Raw genomic sequence first — 19,063 nt, 5'->3', positions numbered from 1 at the left:
TTGAATTGAAAAAATCAATATAAAAATGAACCAAATCACCGTTCTCCTTATGATAAATATGATAAATCTCATTAATATATATTACAAATGTGAAAATTATTACACCCTTTAAAAATCTCATAAATCATAATTCTTAATCTCATCAACTAAATCACCACTCTCTCTCATTAATGTGCTCACCTATCTCCTTTAATCATCTTACTTTTACTTTTATTTTTTCAATCCATTCCATTCTATTATATTTTAGTAAGTAAATGTGACCTTATTTCTTTGCTACGCTAAAAGATTGTGAAATTCATATTTCTATGAGAAAATAATTACCCTTATACTCCATCTCTATTTTTACTTCACCTTGCTACACAGTTATCGATTACGGATGCAAATACATTTCATCCTGCACAGTGGTTAAAGACCCAAATCCCAGTTTTGTAACCGTCAGAACTCAGAATTGATATATTTGTTAATACAGTGACATGAAAGACTTCCTCAATCATTTACAGCATTGATCAAAAATCAAAGTTAATAAAAATACTGATTAAACAACATTGCAGTGACAATGACATACATCTTACAACATAGCTCGATGTAAATTTGTGTAACTCAATGCTATCCTGTTAATATTTTTGTTGGCTAATGGTAGACAATACAAAAAGGGATATCTCCAGCTCTTTAGCAAGAATACATTATATGCGTTAGTTGGTAATAGGATCTTCAATTCTTATTTCTTGAGGGTAGTAAAATATCTGTCATCAGAACTTACTTTGTTGATGGGGCTGAGTTGTTTCCCCACGTATCCATCGAGTAGATCCCGTCCTTGCTATACCAGAGTAGTAATCACCAACATTTGCGACAAACAGAGGATCCCTATCTTCTACTTTGTCCTCACTACTATCACCACCAGACACATCGACAATTTCAGTCTTCTCCAACTCTCGTGTTAGATCCTCCATTGCCTTTTTCAAAGTACCTTTGGTCATGTGGCCACATTCCTCTGTAGAGATACCAACCATTGTAATCTTTGGAAGAAAATGATTTTGTTTTGGATCCTCTTTCACACCTTTCTTTGACAAGAATTCCTTTTGCTGCCTATGTTTTGGCCATAGGTGGTGAAACCAGTCAATAAAAGGTAGCAAAGGTTTTGGCTTAGGGTCCTTGATTGCCCGAGTACTCTCTCTCAAATTGTGATCAGAAGGGCCTAAGAATTCACATTCTTTACTGCTATCTTCTGCTTTCGAGTTAGCAAGGCAGTTGTTTGACTCTGAGGCTCTAAGGAAAGAAGCTTCACTTCTGCAGGATAACAAACATGAAAGTTACTGATCAGTGCATTATTGATATGATCAAAATCCAGATAATTACGATAACAGAAAAATCTCCTGATGCGAAGGGTGCACTCAAGAGAATAAGGTGTAAGCTGCAAAATGGATGTCTGATGAGGGAGAAAAAACCCACCACATAATCATTTTATTTATTATTTACTTTTTAAAGAGCTGGATAGTCATATATGAATTTATGAAAATCCACTATTGTGGTTCCATTGCTGAATCTCGCTAAATAAATCCAAACATAGAAAAGCAGTTCAATATTGTCTGTCGTACTTCATTTAGAAGAAATATGAACACCAAGCACTGCAATTATTTCAAAGCATCATACAGCTAAAAAGGTTTTACGCACATAATTCTATAACCTGGAATCTGCTTCCAGAGAAAAGCAAAGATATAAACAAATACATCAGTGCATTGATGTAAACATGACAACCAGAGTGTATTTCCTGGTGAAATCCTTCTCCATCTGACATGCAGTACTCAAAGTAACCTTGCAGAAGAATCAATCATACCCTTTAACAGTATCTTTTGCATCTGGAAATTTCATTGTGATATGTAAATAATATAATATATGAGAATTAGTTAGGTTGGCCGTTATGATAGTTAGTCAGACATTACTATATATAGCATCCTTAGCCTAAGAGGTTGTATGCTATTGATTTTATAATGTTCAGAAGTACTATTCAGATTCTCTCTCCTCTGTCTCTATTCTCTCTTCCTCACCTTCTATCACATCAGTCATATCCAGAGCCCTCTCTTACCTTTCATGCCTGAACCACGTTACCAGGCTGCGCTTTAAGAAATGACAGACCAAAATGATGAACGTTTTCATACCTTGGAGAATCAAATTCAAGCACTCATGGCTCAAGTAGCCCAACTCGTCCATACCATGGATGAGTCGCGCAACAATGGGGGCTCAAACTCCAATGGAGGGGCTGGCCATCACAGACCAAGAATGGACCAACATGACTATCAAACTCCTACCAAGCTCACAAAAATGGAGTTCGCAAGATTTCAAAGGGCTGATGTTCTTGGCTGGATCCTCAAGCGTGAAAGATATTTTCAGATTGATGAAACACCAAATGCTTGGAAGGTTAAGATGGCTAGTATACATCTAGATGAAAAAGCCTCCAAGTGGGATCACCCATTCAAGCATACAGGTATAGGGCAAACGACTTCTTGGACCAACATACAAGGCACTGATGGAGGATCTCATGCATTTACAGCAATCGGCAAACAAGGAGTCTTGGAGAATACAACAATGCATTTAATCACATTACATGTAAAATGGACCAAGCATAAGATTACTTGGTTCAATCCTATCTTGCAGGTTTCAGGGAGAACTACGTTAGGCCTGTTAGACTTTTAAAGCCCACTCTTCAAGAAACAAGAAGCTTGGCTCACCTCAAGAGATCAAGGTGTCAATGACACATGATGGGTCTCAACAAAACACACCGAAACTAGAGAAGATAGTGTCAGACATGTCTACAGCATCGAGTTCAGCGTCCAACATGAAGAATTATCATTTGTCTGCAATCAAGCAATTCGTTTCTGGCATTAAAATCCCTCCAAAGTTGACCCTAGAAGAAGAGGCTAAACACATAGCCTAGAACCCCTGTTTTTATTGTCACCAAAAATATTCATGAGGCCATAATTGGTCTTAGAGACAAAAGATGCAGTTGCAATTGATTGAGCTTGATGATAATTTAGAAGACGACATACAAGAACACTGTGATGAAGATCAAGATGATGAAACCTCCCCTGAATGCCATTAGATTTCAATTTATGCTATTGAAGGGAAAGTAGGGACAAAGTCCATGAGGCTTCAAGGCACATAGGCAGGAAACCAATTCAGATTTTGATAGACAATGGAAGCAGCAATGACTTCCTACTTCCTAGACTGTGACTTGGAAAAGAAACTAGGATGAAATGGAGAAGATGATGGTTGGGCTAAGAAGCACAATGATTGAAAATTTATGGGGTTTAGGAGTTCAACTAGCGAATGTAGGGAAAAGACTTCTCCAAAAATCTACAGATAATGAACATACAGAATTATGATATTGTGTTGGGCTGGAAATCGGTCAAAATCGTCATTATTCTTTTTGGGATTATGTTTCTTCTACTATGTATTTCTGGAATAATGGGAGGATGTGTTTTGCAGGCACAACCTCAATTGGTGTGGCAGATGGTTGATTCAAGTAAGACGGAGATCAAAAATGGAGAGGGGTGTCAAGTCTACCTACTCCAATTAACTGAAACCTGTCAACCACAGAATCAAATGTTTGCTGTACAGATAGAAGAATCACTTCCAGTAGCGGTGGTGAGCTTTAAGATGAACTTAAGGGCCTTTTGGATGAGCCTAAGGGTCTGCCTCCTCTTGGAGAGGGTCATAACCACCCCATTGTCTTGCAAGAAGGCATGGATCCTATCAACCTCAAGCCATATTGCTATTGTTCTATGCAAAAGGATGTTACTGAAAAGATGGTAGGAGAGTTGCTAAGTTGATGGGGTATGACTAGGAGATACAATACAAGAATGGGAATGACAACACAGCTGCTGATGAACTTTAGAAGCTCTCAAGCCCTCCAAATGTTGCAGATTACCTTGGACACATCTTCACCTGAATTATTACAGAAACTTGAAGAAAGTTGGGTGCTGGATCCACATTTAAAGGCTCTAATTTCTGAGTTGCAAAGGCAAAATGGCACCCTCAAAGCATACTTCGGATGGTAAGTTTCTAAGAAAGAATGGTAAGTTGGTGCTGGGAAAAGGTCCAGCTTTGAGACAACTCATTTTTGAACAGTTGCATGCTAGTGCTCAAGGTGGACACTCGGGTATTCAAGCTACTTAACAGAAAATTAGGAGTTTATTTGGCGGAAGAGGTTCCTTTGAGATGTGCAGGATTTTGATGAAGGTTGTGACACTTGTGCACGCTGTAAATATGAAATGGTAGCTACTCCAGGATTATTGCAGCCACTACCAGTTCCAAGCAAGGTTTGGAAGTGTTACAATGGATTTTATAAAAGGGCACCCTAAATCTGGAGGGAAGGAGGTAATTTGGGTTGTAGTGGATAGGATGAGCAAGTATGCCCATTTCTTGGCTCTTTCTTATCCTTTTTCACCATCCACACTAGCTCACGAGTTCTTGGACCATATTTACAGATTTCATGGGGCTCTGATTGAAGTCATTAGTGATCGAGATCCTGTGTTCATTAGTAATTTCTGGAAGGAGTTTCTCAAAATGATTAAAGTCGAGCAAAAGCGTACTTCTTCTTACTGCCCTCAAATGGATGGGCAATCCGAATTGCTAAATCAAAGTTTGGAGGCTTATCTTCGATGATTGTGTTGGGAGAATCCTAAGGAGTGGAGCAAGTGGTTGCCATTGGCTGAGTGTTGGTATGACACTAGCTATCACACTTCTATTAAAGCTAGCCCTTATGAATTGCTCTATGATCAGAAACCACCAATTTACACTCATTACTTGCCGAGAAAAGCTATAGTGGAGGCTGTAGATTGAAGTTTTGAAGCTAGGGAGCGAATGGTTGGGGTTCCAAAGCATCATCTCCACAGGGCAACAAACCAAATGTTGCAGAACGCTGATTTAAAGTGATCTGAACCTGAATTAAAAGTAGGGCATATGTTTTCTAGAAGTTACAGCCCTATAGACAGATCTTCCTCGCCTAGAAGCACTCAAAAGTTGGCACCAAGGTATTTGACCTTACAAGGTGATGGGGAAAGTTGGGAAGGTTGCCTACAAGCTAGAATCACCTTCTGAATCCAGAATTCACAATACATTTCATGTGTCATTACTTAAGTTGTGTCCAGATCCTTCAGTGAAAAAAAGGCATCCCCTGAAGATTGGCCAGAAGTTCCAGAAGAGTTGTTCCACGAGAAAATTCTGAATAAAGAGTGGGAAGAAAGGGCAGAATTCATCACAGAAATGTTGGTTCAGTGGAGAGGCTTGCCAGATGAAGAAGCAACTTGGATGTCTCAAATTAATTTTCAGAGAACAGTTTTCAGATTTCCGTATCTCTGACCCATGAGGACAAGGATGTTCCAGGGGGGAATTGCTAAGTAAATAATATGATATATAAGAATTAGTTAGGTCGTGGATTATGTTAGTTAGTTAGACATTACTATATACAGCATCCTTACCCTAAGAGGTTGTACGCTATTTATTTTCTAATGTTCAGAAGTACTATTCAGATTCTCTCTCCTGTTTCTCTCGTTCTCTTCTACCTATCTCTCTTACTCTTCCTCACCTTCTATCACATCACATTGCTATTCTGTCAATGGCAAATCATACTGATGTTGGAGTACATTAACAGATATGTGAGTGGCTAAACCTCTTCAATGGAGATTAGAAAAATGAAGGACATGCAAACATAGACACCCGTTGACTTTTCAGAGGCCACAAACCCTCCCAAGCAAACCTCAAGCCTTGCATAAACCTTCTACGACTGCTACTTTTCCCTGAAAACATGCTACTAATCCCACACAACTTTTCACTTCAGGAAAACAGACAGAAGTTAGCTGCTTGGTTCCATTTTCCCCCTCTCCTGTGGCCCCACTAGTTTCAAACCACTGCAGAGGTCTCTTTAACTTGTTTTCTTTAAAAACATTACACATCATTTCTAAACTGGCATTTTAGCAATTCTCTGGGGATAAACCGGTCCATCTCAGCATTGGGCTCAATACATACCATCCATTTTATGCTTGTAATTCTAGGAAGGAGAAAACTTCGGTAATTATTATAGACTTGATCAGTTTTCAAATAAAATGTCGCCATATGGACTTTTTAAATTACTCATATTTAATATCTTTCTGTTCTGTTAATTTTTCATTAACATTTAAAAAATTTTAGAAGACTTGGAACTTATTGTGCAATACATCAGCACTACTTCTTTGTGATTTCTTTTAAGCCTTCACAAATTCAAAATCTATAGTGTCATCACTGTTCCAGTTGTTTGTACACACATGCAGGAAAATGCAGAACAATTTTCATCCCAAGAAAGCACAAAAACAGCATAACCCAACACTTGCCTCCACTGTTAAAGAGAACTGACAATGCTGATGACTTCACCCAATCAGGAAGAAAGCTACCAACCAGACATCATTCTAGAAGAATAAAATAAAGGAGATAGATGAAGGCACGAGTATTGTAATAGATGAGTAACAGTTAAAGAGAGAAAAAGGACCGAGGTAAAGAGTGAAGCCATGTACTTGAGATGCTTGAGATTTCTTTTAACAGCTATAGATAGAACTGAGAAGTTTCAGGATATGAGTAGGCCAACAGTGAAATGGGTTGGGACCAACATAGAGGATTTGCAGCCTACAAATGCTTCAAGGAGGCCTAAGAGAGATGACCACAAAGAAGCAGTGCCCGAGCACGAGGATTGCAAAAACAGTATTTGACTTCTTTTTTCCCAAAGAAATTTCAAGTTAATGGCAGATTAATTTAAAAAAAAAGGTTAAATGATGTGTTCAAAAAATCCATGTGACAACCTGTTTTTTGAAAACTGAATATAAAGTTTTTCCCTTCTAGGAGAGGCCTTGCCCAAGCAGGGACAGAAGATAGAGCTTTTGTAGTTATAGTCACAACACAATTCATTCAAATATTGTGCTTAACCCGAAGCATATAGCATTATCAAGAAGTAAATGGGAAAATGCCCTTTCTACATTAAGTTGACTCATGTGGATTAGTAAAATCATTCTCTACTAGTAAAATCATTCTCTACTCTGGGAAACCACGCCTGGGTGTCAACTTTGTCATGTTTTAAGAAAGGAATGGGGCATAGAAACCACTAGTCTAACAGAAAGAGTGCCCAAACCACAAGTTGGAACATTTAAAAATCAGTTCAAAAGGACAAAGAATAGCATGTACTGTACCTTTTCTCAAATGAGTCAACCATATATGGAAATTTTGGCTGTATGCCAGTTGCTTTCCGCAACCACCTGTTACCAAGTAGAACCTTATCAATAGTATAATGGAATTGAATTTCCACAGCCTTCGAAATAACATTTAATGGTATACTAGGAGGGCCCACTTCGCCTAGCACTTCCTGAACCTGCAAGGAACATCCGACATATGAACTCAATTTTAGAAGATAAATAAGTCTAAACATTGTAAGTACCTAGATATAACTGAATTAATTTTTCTATAACATAGAAAATAAATTAACTCTGAGAAAATCACAAAGAAATGGAATATATTTTCTTCAACTAGTATTCATAGGAGAATGAAATAAAGACAAAAAAAATGTATATGAATTTAGTCATACTTCTAGAGGCTCCAATAAACTATCTCCCATCTCCTCAATCACTTCTGCTGTCAAGTTGTCATCAATCACATCCCTCCGGCGCTGCATGTGCCGAGTTTGGATTAAAGCATGGAAATGTTGATCAACAGATTCTTCAAGAATGTTATCAAGAATTTTTTTATCGAAGAAGTAAGGAGTGTACCTGATGGAACAAAGAGTAAGATTGCAAGAATAATATATTCTATTATATTGTACTGATAGATAACAGACATGATAACACTGAATAATAACTAGGCTGCTAGTAGATGTGGATTTGGGTGACCAAAAACTCTATTCATTCCATTAAGCTGTTCAAGATATATACATGATAGAGAAGGAGAGATATAAACAGAAACAGAGAGGAATCAGGAAAGCATAAATGCCTATAATTGTACCCGATATGCAATTTGATAGTATCCCAAATAGGTAGAGAGAAATAAGGAAGACAAAAAAATAACTAATAATTTCTAAAAATACTCCCATTAATCCATAACTAAGATAATGGGGAATAACTACTTGAAAAATAAATAAATAAACATAAATTCTAACTTAATCTCCAAATACCATGAGTCCACAACCCACTACTCCCAAACTTAAGGACCACTCAACAAAGCCGAAAAATAATCTAAAAAAAATTATCAAACAGATAACATCTAAAATAACTTGAAAAATAATAATTGTTCTTAATATATCTCCAACTACCCCACACACCCTTTTATCCCATACTTCTGCACTCTATCAATACTCCCCCCTTGGGAATCTGCCTTCTCAAGGCGAGACAATAGCTATCTTGTATAGACCTGCTAACTGCCAAGTGCAAAATCTTGAAGAGGGTTCCCTGAAGCTTCATCATTGCTGTAGCAGTCCTCCTCAAAACTACAATGATGGAATTTTCGGCACTTTCTAGCTTGGTTTCAGCTTCAGCGTCCTCTTCTAGAGGAGAGATGAGTTTCATGCCATCTTCAATAATTTCACAAAGAGAAAAAGATGACTTGCAGAATTGTCCAAGTTTAAAGGTAACTCCGGATGGAAATCAGAGACCTTTATCATGACAACACTGACATTCAAGCTCTAGGACAAACTGGGTTTTATAATAGAAGCTTAGAGCTCTGAAGGCCTCTGCTGTCATGTGTGGGTACTGAAGACCCAGTCAAACGAGCTCTATTCTCGTTGAATTGGCTCTGTGAATTGGGCCTGCGAATGTGTTGTGACTTCCCTTCAAATTCTAAAACCAAATTCATGGCTTTATAAACTGACATGGGTTTCTTGACTCCAAATTTACGGATTTTGACGTCTCTCCTAACTCCTACGCCAATGTGGCTAGCTTTGCCTTTAACAGTGGGAACATTGCTGGGCTGTTGGGTTTGAGAATTACTCACTTGGGTTTTCAAGCCAAGTTCACCATTAATAATGTCAAGACAAGATATGATATAAGATTGCCGTAATGATCTATAACTAGTGGAGGAAGTGTATGATGGGAAGGAGGAGGGTGTGGATTCATCAAGAAGGGCAATAGAATCGGTAAGTGCCATCTTCAAATAAAACAGCTCTAATACCAAATGATAGAATCCCAAATAGGTAGAGAGAAATAAAGAAGATAAATTTATATTAAAATATGAAATCAAAATCAAGCAAAAACAACAACAACAACAAGCCTTTATCCCACTAAGTGGGGTCGGCTACATGAATTGCAAGACGCCATTGTGCTCTATCATTTATCAAGCTTTTAGGAATATTATTAATTAAGAGATCGCGTTCAATAACTTCCAAGAGTATTCTCTTAGGCCTTCCTCTACCTCTCTTAATCGGACTCAAAGTTATATTTTTCACTCTTCTCACTGGTGCCTCCCTTGGTCTTCTTTGTACATGCCCAAACCATCTCAATCGATTTTCTACCATTTTTTCCTCAATAGGTGCCACCCTCACTTTTTCGCGTACGTGCTCATTTCGAATTTTATCTTTACGTGTATGTCCGCACATCCATTGTAACATTCTCATCTCTGCTACTCCAATTTTATGCCCTTGTTGTCCCGTTAGAGCCCAACATTCACTACTATATAACATTGCCGGTCTGATAGCAGTGCGATAAAACTTTCCTTTAAGTTTATTAGGCACCTTACGGTCGCAAATAACTCCTTTAGTTTTTCTCCAATTAAACCATCCAACTTGAATTCTATGTGAAATATCTCCACTGATTTCGCCATCATTTTGAATAATGGCTCCCAAATATCTAAACTTTTCCACTTGAGATATAATTTGATCTCCCAATTTCACTTCCAAATTATTGTCAAATAGTCCTTTACCAAATTTACAATATAAATATTCCGTCTTACTTCTACTCAGACGAAAACCTTTCGACTCCAATGTCCTCCTCCATAACTCAAGTTTGCAATTAACCTCTTCTCTTGTCTCTGCTATAAGAACTATATCATCGGCGAAGAGCATACATTTCGGAACTTCCCCTTGAATATGTTCCGTCAAAATATTTAAGATCAAGTTGAACAAATAAGGGCTCAGAAATGATCCCTGATGTAGTCCAATCTTTATAGGAAAATCTTTTGTTTGACCACTAGGCGTTCTTATACTAGTTTTTACCCCCTCATACATATCTTATATGGCTTTAATATAAGCAATCCGTACTCCCTTTTTTTCTAACGCTTTCCAAAGCACTTCTCTTGGTATACGGTCATAAGCTTTTTCCAAATCAACAAAAACCATGTGTAGATCTTTATCTTTACAACGATACTTTTCCATTAATCCCCTTAGTAGATAAATCGCCTCTGTAGTTGATCTACCTGGCATAAAACCAAACTGAGTCTCAGAAATACTTGTCTCCAATTTCAACCTGTGCTCAATTACTTTCTCCCACAATTTCATTGTGTGGCTCATGAGTTTAATCCCTCTATAGTTAGTACAATTCTGAATATCTCCTTTATTTTTATAAATAGGAATTAATGTACTTCTCCTCCACTCATCAGGCATTTTCTTGGACCGTAAAATCACATTAACTAACTTAGTTAACCATCTCACCCCTTCTTCACCTAAACATTTCCACACTTCGATAGATATACAATCAGGTCCATTGACTCTACCATTTGCCATTTTCTTAAGAGCTTTCTTTACCTCCTTATTACGTATTATTCGATACAATGACAAATTTTGTTCTCCTTCACCAGTTACTAAATCCTCCAAGTTACTAGATAAACCCTCTCCATCGTTGAAAAGTTTAGAAAAGTAAGTCTCTCATCTATTTTTAATTTCATCATCTGTAACTAAAATTCTTCCCTCTTCATCCTTAATACACCTTACCTGTTCTAGATCTCTTGATTTTCTTTCCCTACTCTTGGCAATCTTATAAATATTTCGCTCTCCTTCCTTCGTCTCAAGGCTCTTATAAAATTCTTCAAAAGCTTTAGAACGAGCTTCACCCACAGCTCTCTTAGTTTCCTTCTTAACCATACGGTACCTCTCCCAATTTTCCTCATTATTACACAAATGTATGGCTTTAAAATGTATGGCTTTGAAATCAAAATCAAACGTCATAAATTAATAAAGATGAAGGAAAATCTTTAATAGAAGATGAGCAAGAATTTTAAATGCATACAACCAATAAAGCCAAAGGAGAATCTCCACTTATAAAAATAATGATTTTATTTTCAGATGCTTTCTTCATGACATGTGCCTCAATATTTATAGACAGAAAAATAACTAATAATTCCTAAAAATACTCCTGTTAATCCATAACTAAAAGAATGGGGAATAACTACCTGAAAAATAAATAAATATAAACTCTAACTTAATCACCAAGTACGATAACCCATTGCTTCTAAACTTAAGGACCACTCAACAAAACAGAAAAATAATCTAAAAAAAAATATTATTAAACAGATAATATCTAAAATAACTTGAAAATAATAATTGTTCCTAATATCTCAAACTCCCCCACATCACCCATCATCCCGTACTACTTGGTACTCTATCACAATTCCTACAAATTTGGACTATATACAAATAATAATAAACAGATATTCCTAGAATAAATGCTCAGTCAAACCACAATAGATGGAAGAAGTACCATGAAAGATGAAAAGGAATAAAGACAACTAGAAATTACCACAGGATAAGAAGCCCATAGAAGTAAAAAACTAAATTTCAAGGCTAATCTAAAGCACGTACTATTAATCAACAGTGAAGGAAATAAAATTACAATTGAGAAGAAAACAAATTAAAAAGAAATTACCAATTACAGAACTATGAAAAATCAAATAAACCCATACAATAGAAACTCATTTTCATTTGATGGACATCTACATGATATAAGCGAATTTTGTGAAAATTAAACTGATGCCAAATATAATGAGGAAGGTTGAGAAAAAAAGAAAAAACACACCATTTAATTCCATCCATAGTTGCTATTGCAATATCTAAGTTCTGTGCACTAAAAACAGGCACCCCATCAACCTTATTGCCTATGCCATTTTGTGGCATTGTCCTTAGAAGCTTATTAGCTGCTTTGACCTGAAGAAAAATAATGCCAACATTAAATAATAAAAGCAAATAAAACTATTAAAGATGCTTAACTATGTAATGAAAACTATACCTGCTTCTCATTTGGGACAAATTGGAACAAGTGAGGCTTTTCCTGCATTATACATAAATGAGAGATGTCAAAAAATAAATAAATAAACCCAAACATACAGGAATAACATGAAGAATAACTGACAAATTCCATATAGTGATCTTGACTGAGATTTGACAGTTGCAAGTATTACTGTCTTAAGTCTTAACAACCAAATCAATAACAGAATACATAACCATAAATGTACTTGCACAAAGAATTCCGGCATAAAACCTAAAGTTGATGGGATCCATCTACATTTAGTCTTATTTCCATAAAAGCAGTTCTTAAATTGATGATACACTTCAACACAATGGTTTACCAAAAGAAAGAACTACAAACTCTGCCAATAACAAACAATCAATTTACTGCATCATATCATACAATTCAAATTAAAACCAACATTTTTATTAACCTTTATTTACCACAAGTCCATTATCACTGTACTTCTTTTAATAGCAAAGTTTAGATGAGTTGGGTTTTGGAAATTCACTAGGATACCTCCAAACTCAAAAAACGCTTACATAAATACATACAAATTACTCATCAATAAAGTCCTTAAATCGGCAATGCGATTTGAACCTACAACCTTATAGATTATAGATCAAATCCTACTAACTAGACTAACCTTTGTTAGCTCCATCATCACTACATTCAATAGATTTGGACAAACCACAATGGATGCTAACGGATACTAACCATATGACAAGAAGGCTTTTTAAGAGCCCCAACTCATATATCAAACCTTATAAGTAATGCAAAGTATATAGATGGAAACATTAGAGCCGCTGATTTGCCATGGGAATAGATAGCATTTACAAATCAGTATAGTCAAACATAAATTTTCAACGCAGCAAAGGGCAATAATAAGTAGGGAAAGGAATTCAGAGATGACAAAGAAAATAAGCTGAAAGAAATATCCCATCCAGAATTTAAATCATCCATTCCTGGCATCAAAGCAATATAAAAAGTCAGTAATACCTTGAAATGATCGTATGCTAGATCAAGTCGACAAGCACCCACCACACCACTTGGAATATTCAACCTTTTGACATATGAAACTAAGGGACCATGAAGGAAATCAGTATTCAACAAGTAACTAATAACTCACTAGATACGTTTTGACCTAACAAAACAAAGTGGAGAGAAACTGAGATGAAGAGAACATAGAGTTAAAAATTGTCAAACAAGCACCTGAAATTACAATCAAGCATGTATTTAGCTGGCATGTAAAGTATACAGGAGGAAGCCAGATAAAATTGCATTGCCATCATACAATGAAAGAGAATAAACAATGATAGATAATATCATCAGCAAAATATTAACCAAGATATATACAAGATTTACACCAGGGACTTCAGTAAAGGTGACCTTGAATGCTTGAAGCAGGTGAAAAGCTCAATAAAGTTGTAAGTTTATGCGAAGGCCATAAAAGGGAAGATGCTTTAGAACTAACCTGCATCTCCTAGATCAATAAAAAATCGAAATACAGGGCCATTTCTTTCACTCTTGGTGATTGTCGCAAACATTTTTTTCAGCCACTCAGGGGTTCTGCAAATAGAAGATAACGGTTAAAAAGATGTTCCCAAAATAAAAATGTCAAAAAATGGATTCTTTTAATCGTTAGAGTCAAGTCTTTTGAATGTTAAGCGCTGTCTAACCATTGTTGACAACTTGGTTTCCTGATTCTTATATTTTAATTATAGTTCAAACGTTGTAACATTATAGTTCAGGGATAAAACATAATTTTTTCCCGCTTGACAGGACACATCAAAATGCGATCCCACAACTGTTTTGTAGACGGTTTCAATAAAGTAGGTAAATAAACAGACCAAATAAATCATGCGAATATATTCCAATTTTGGTCACAGTCAAATTCTTCACATAGAGAGCATTTCAAACGCACAAAAGTGGCAATTTGAATCCATAATCTCAAAACTTCCAACAACAGAAACAATAACCAACACAGATATTACGCCGTATTTATGTACAAATAAGCACAAACCTCTTGGAGATAAAGGGGATATCAAAGTGGGTAGACACAGCCATAAGACCAGTGCCAGAGAGATCACACATGCTGAATACCTGACCCACGAAGGCGGGTCCACCACCCTTTCGACTGTAATTCAACCCTGAAACCCTCGCAGTAGACGGAAATCCCGAGTTGGACTCGGCCACCGATGACACCCCCTTCATTGGGGAATTGGATGAGGAGAGCGAGTCATAGTGAGTGGAGTCGAGATGAGGTTTAGGGGAGTCGGCGAACAGGAAAGGGAAGCAGATTCTAGAGTGCGAAACTGAGGAAGAAGGTGGCTGTCGAGGCGAAGGTGAGAATTTTGGAGGGTTGAAGAGAGAAACGAAGCTGGAAGCAGTGGATTGAAGGAACTTGGAGACGTCGTCGTTGTGGCTACGATGCGATTCAGATGGCAAAGCCATACAGTGGAATCGAACGGGTTGTAAAATGGCCTCGCAGTATTGGATTGAAGGGGATGAGGAACACAGAGTCGGATGTGGGGAGACTGACGAGAAAGTTGTGAGGAGATCAGGAGATTGTCCCGTCGTGGAATTGCCGGTTGTAGGGGCGTCCCCATAAAATTAATGAACCGCAAATTGACCATCATGTTGCCAATATATATATATATATATATATATGTATATATTAAAATACTACACTTTTAAAAATATGTATCGAGATATTATAAATTAAAACTTGGTTGGATAGATAACAAGTCTCAAATTTTCTCTTTAGTCACATACATGCAAAAGTCGGTTTCTATCCTACCAAGTTCAGACAGTTTAGAATCTTCCCGGCTTTATTTTGTCTCTTTCCTTCGCGTGCTCCTATTTCTTTTAGTCAAAAGAGTAAAAGTAGAATAGAATATTCAAGCCAAAAACAAAACAAAGGCCTTCACGTACTCCTAATTTTTTTTGTGTCAAAAAAGTGAAAGGTGCAAAGTATTCAGGCCAAGAAAATAAAAGAAAATAGTATGGATTGTTGACAGTGAAAAACAGTTTCTAACACACCAATTTGACCACATGTACTCTTACTTGGCCTTTACATTTCCGAGTTATAAGTAAGAGAATTTATCCAAAAATAATTTTTGCGACACCAACTTTACTTTTTAAAATGTTGCTATTAAGATATGACATCACACTGCAAGATATGACACTACATGTGCTAGTGTCAAGTCTTAAATTGAGCAGATTCCGTGGAGTAGATTATAGTTGTGTATTGTTTATTAGCATGCATACTTTTTTTTTTCTCCCTGTTTCTTACCATGTGCATCCATAGTTAAGAAGCTCTGAAAAATAAATATAGGTTGCCCAACCGATACATGAGTTAATATTTTGTTAGAATATGTCTCTCCTTAACTCTCAAAAATCTTTCTCATTTTGACATCAAATTTAAAAAGGTAAGCACATCTATCATATGATTTAATATTTTGTTTATAATAAAAAATGTTTTATTTTTTATGTATATTTAGAATTTTTTATGCATGTAAATATTTATCTTATTATAGCCTTGCATTGTTGACAAAAATGTGATTCAACTCATTAAAGCTGTGGAATTTACATTTTCAGGTAATATTATCTACTCAACTTAGTTATAAAAACGCTACTGTTTTTCATTTGTCAAAACTCAAGAGTTAGTCCTTTAAACTTGCTTGAATCGTGTTTACGTGATGCTTCAATATGAGTTGATCAATTGGTCTGATAACAAGACCTTTATTTTAACACAGCCACTGCTAAGTTAAATACTATATAAGAAACTATATTTGCAATACTTACAATATAATTAAATGTCAGTAATACAAAATTTATAAGAAAAAACCAAATATATCAAAAGTTGTGTGTAATAAATAAATATAAAGTTTTAATATGACGTGAAATTGAAAAAAAAAAAAGATAACTTTTTATAAAATGTTATGCATAATATTATATATGAATCATACTATTTGTCAAGTTTTATTGTTAATAATTCCAAAGAAATATCATCAATATAATTTATATAAATAAAAAACCGTTATAATTATTTGTATGAAAAAGGTTGTCATTATTTATTTATTAATAATGCTTTTGTTTAAACACAATCATTAATTGCTGGTCAAACAAATATAAAGTCATTATTTATATTTTTTTTAAATATCGATATGTTAGTTTAGATATATAAAGATGGTTTTCTAATTAATTACGAGATATAAATGATACGTCTTTAAACTTGTCCTTAACGATACTAGAGTCTCTAATTATTCTTAAGGTGAAAACAATATAGTTTTTACAAGTGACTTCTTTTAAGGAATTTAAATTGTTTAGTTTAAATATACAAGAAACTTATCTAATTAATTATGAAATAGTATTTAAAAAAATTATTTTTCAAAAACATTTTAATTGTTTAATGATGATTTAGCCTTTAATCATTATTAAGGTAAAAAATATAAACATAATTTTAGAGGAAAATGAAATAAATTATTGTCATAATTTTATAAATAAATAAATTAATCATGTGTTAAAATCTAGGTGCTTGAATGTTATTAAGAAAATGCTTTGATTCTTGATTTATTGTGAAGGGATTAGATTTTTTTTGGTGCCTTGATATTCATTTGATTAATAAAAAAGTTGCTTAATATATAGGGAAAATGGACAATAGAAAAGAGTTAGTGGGCATATATGCAAATGGTTGAATTTTCAATGATTCATATGGTGTGACATTTTAATCTGATGCTATGAAAATAAGGAGGATTGATGGAAATATTACTTTAGCCTAACTAAAGCAAGATGTTGGACAAATACTAGAGCTTCCTTCCAATCAAATTGTGTCTAATCTAGTATATAGATATTCAATAGCCATAAATCTGCCAAGATATCGGGCATGTAAGTTGTGGAATGATTTTGACACAGAACAAATGTAGCATATAAATTTGTGATATTCAAATCAATTAACGGGGCCAGAGCTATATGCACACATTTCAAAAGTAGTTAATGACCTCTCTGAATCGCAACCATTAGAGGACTTTGTTAGATCTTCATTTCCATCAAGTAGCAATCACATAGATCTAATGGAAGAAGGCTTAGCTTGCACTTTGAACATTTTCATCCGTTTGATCCACCTTGCCTTGATGTTAGTAATAATAGTGTACCATCTTCTTCACAAACTTCGTTTGAAGATATTATGGATGATTTTGAAGATGAAGATGAGTATGAGTATGATTTTTATGTAAATGGTAGTGGTGACCATGATAATGATGAAGCCTTTGAAGAGAACAATGAAGATGCTGCCTCAACTTTCTTCTCATGAATTAATATAGAGTCAGCAGCGACTCCTAAGTTTAGTGGAATGGAAGATCTTTTACCTCCCAATGATGATGGCCAAGAGTTTTTCATCAGTCAAGTGTTTAATAATATTATCACGCCAAGACGTGTAACCAAATTATACTCTATTCAAGTTCATCACACATTCAAGGTGTTTCATTTAAGTGATAATTATGAAGAATATCGATGTATAAATTATAAAAGTAGTTACAATTGGAGATTAAGGGCTTGCAAAAAGGGAAACAGAACATCATGGCATATTATAAAATATGCAGTGCCTCAGACTTGTTTGTTGTAACATTATCTCTAACATTACCAAATACACAAAACACCAAACATGAAATAACATTATGATAACTGAGATTTCATTAATCACATAATTAGTTATCATAACCCTAAAGAATATTTCAAAAAAAATTGGATCCTGAGAAAACCCTTTTTAAAAGATCATTTGAACTCAAATTATAGTTTAAAACTAATTAAATTAGACAACAAAAGTATAAGAAATTCATCATGCTACAAATTAAGCAACAATATATATAGCCACATAGGCACAATGCGCTGTGGCGTAATGCATCGTCTGCCACGGCAGACTGCACAAAGGGAAACACCCCCTCTTTATGCCTTGTATTGCTGTGCAATGGACAATACACTGCGGCATGCAACCACTGTCATGACAGTAAACTACTATATGACAGCTCTTCGGACTAACTTTCGAAGCATGCTATTTCGTTGTCCGACGTCCGATTTGAGTGATTCAAATATTCACACAAAGCTCTTAAAGCCACCTAGCTATTGGCGCCGGTCCCACACCCAAACACTAAGCCAAATGAGATTTGGACACTCGAACCCAAAGTGGCCCATTTTCTTTTAAAAATCACAACTAAGGTACCCAAACTCATGAACTAAGTGCCAATAACTATGAAACCACTTGAACCAACTTAAATGGACCACAAATAACCTGTTCAAGTATTTAAATCACAACAATAACAACCTAGACAAGAATTGGCCACTAAAACCCCATTTTTAACATAAATTTCACTAGGGGTAACAATTTCTCATAAACAATCTAATGGTCAATCTATCACATAAATCAATACAAAATTAACACTTACACTAGTATCTTGACCTCTCACAACTATTACAACATAGATATAACAAACCTAGGCCGAGATACCCACAGTTCACAACATAATTCATGTAAGTGTATCACAAAATTATATGTGTCCTAAGTTGGCATATGCATTCAACCATTCGTTACAAACCAAAATAAGTAAAGGGACTATATAACCGAGAGCCAATCCCCTTGATACTCAGTTACGCCTTCCTTTCCCTTACCCCCATTGGAGCTTTCACTTGTAAAATGTAACCACGGGATGAGTCGAGGACTCAATAACCAAATAGTTTAATCAACTATTCGTGTGTAAGAACAGTTTGTGCGTATGTGAAGTGGCATAGTAAATCATATAACATGTTTCATAAATCCAAATATATGGTTAAAGTATGATATGCAT

At 35.4% G+C, this 19,063-nt stretch overlaps 2 protein-coding genes across 3 annotated transcripts in view; both read right to left on the bottom strand.

Moving 5' to 3' along the window:
• Positions 1 to 469: 469 nt before the first annotated feature.
• LOC129312999 (uncharacterized) lies at positions 470 to 14,840 on the bottom strand. 2 transcript variants are annotated; one of them, XM_054955808.1, is made up of 8 exons: positions 14,245 to 14,840; positions 13,696 to 13,790; positions 13,221 to 13,300; positions 12,222 to 12,263; positions 12,012 to 12,139; positions 7,604 to 7,784; positions 7,212 to 7,390; positions 470 to 1,287 (listed from the first exon to the last, which is right to left on the bottom strand). In XM_054955808.1, the coding sequence occupies exons 1-8, from the start codon at positions 14,673 to 14,675 to the stop codon at positions 750 to 752; spliced, it is 1,674 nt and encodes a 557-aa protein (XP_054811783.1). In that variant the 5' UTR covers positions 14,676 to 14,840; the 3' UTR covers positions 470 to 749. The 2 variants fall into 2 exon arrangements, with proteins under 2 accessions (XP_054811783.1, XP_054811791.1); XM_054955816.1 differs by lacking the exon at positions 470 to 1,287 and adding an exon at positions 2,756 to 6,440.
• The window catches only part of LOC129313008 (uncharacterized), a 91,136-nt gene continuing 79,867 nt past the window's right edge, over positions 7,795 to 19,063 (bottom strand). The window contains exon 2 of the mRNA XM_054955829.1: positions 7,795 to 10,930. Coding sequence (XP_054811804.1) covers positions 9,287 to 10,228 — 942 coding nt within the window. The 5' untranslated portion in view covers positions 10,229 to 10,930 and the 3' untranslated portion in view covers positions 7,795 to 9,286. The remainder of the gene's footprint in view (positions 10,931 to 19,063) is intronic.

The sequence above is a fragment of the Prosopis cineraria genome, unplaced genomic scaffold, assembly GCF_029017545.1.
Source record: "Prosopis cineraria cultivar Desert tree isolate PC_DT_omini unplaced genomic scaffold, ASM2901754v1 PC1, whole genome shotgun sequence".
Classification (NCBI taxonomy): domain Eukaryota; kingdom Viridiplantae; phylum Streptophyta; class Magnoliopsida; order Fabales; family Fabaceae; genus Prosopis; species Prosopis cineraria.
The sequence above is the reverse complement of the archived record's forward strand: the minus strand, read 5'-3'. Positions and strand labels throughout refer to the sequence as shown.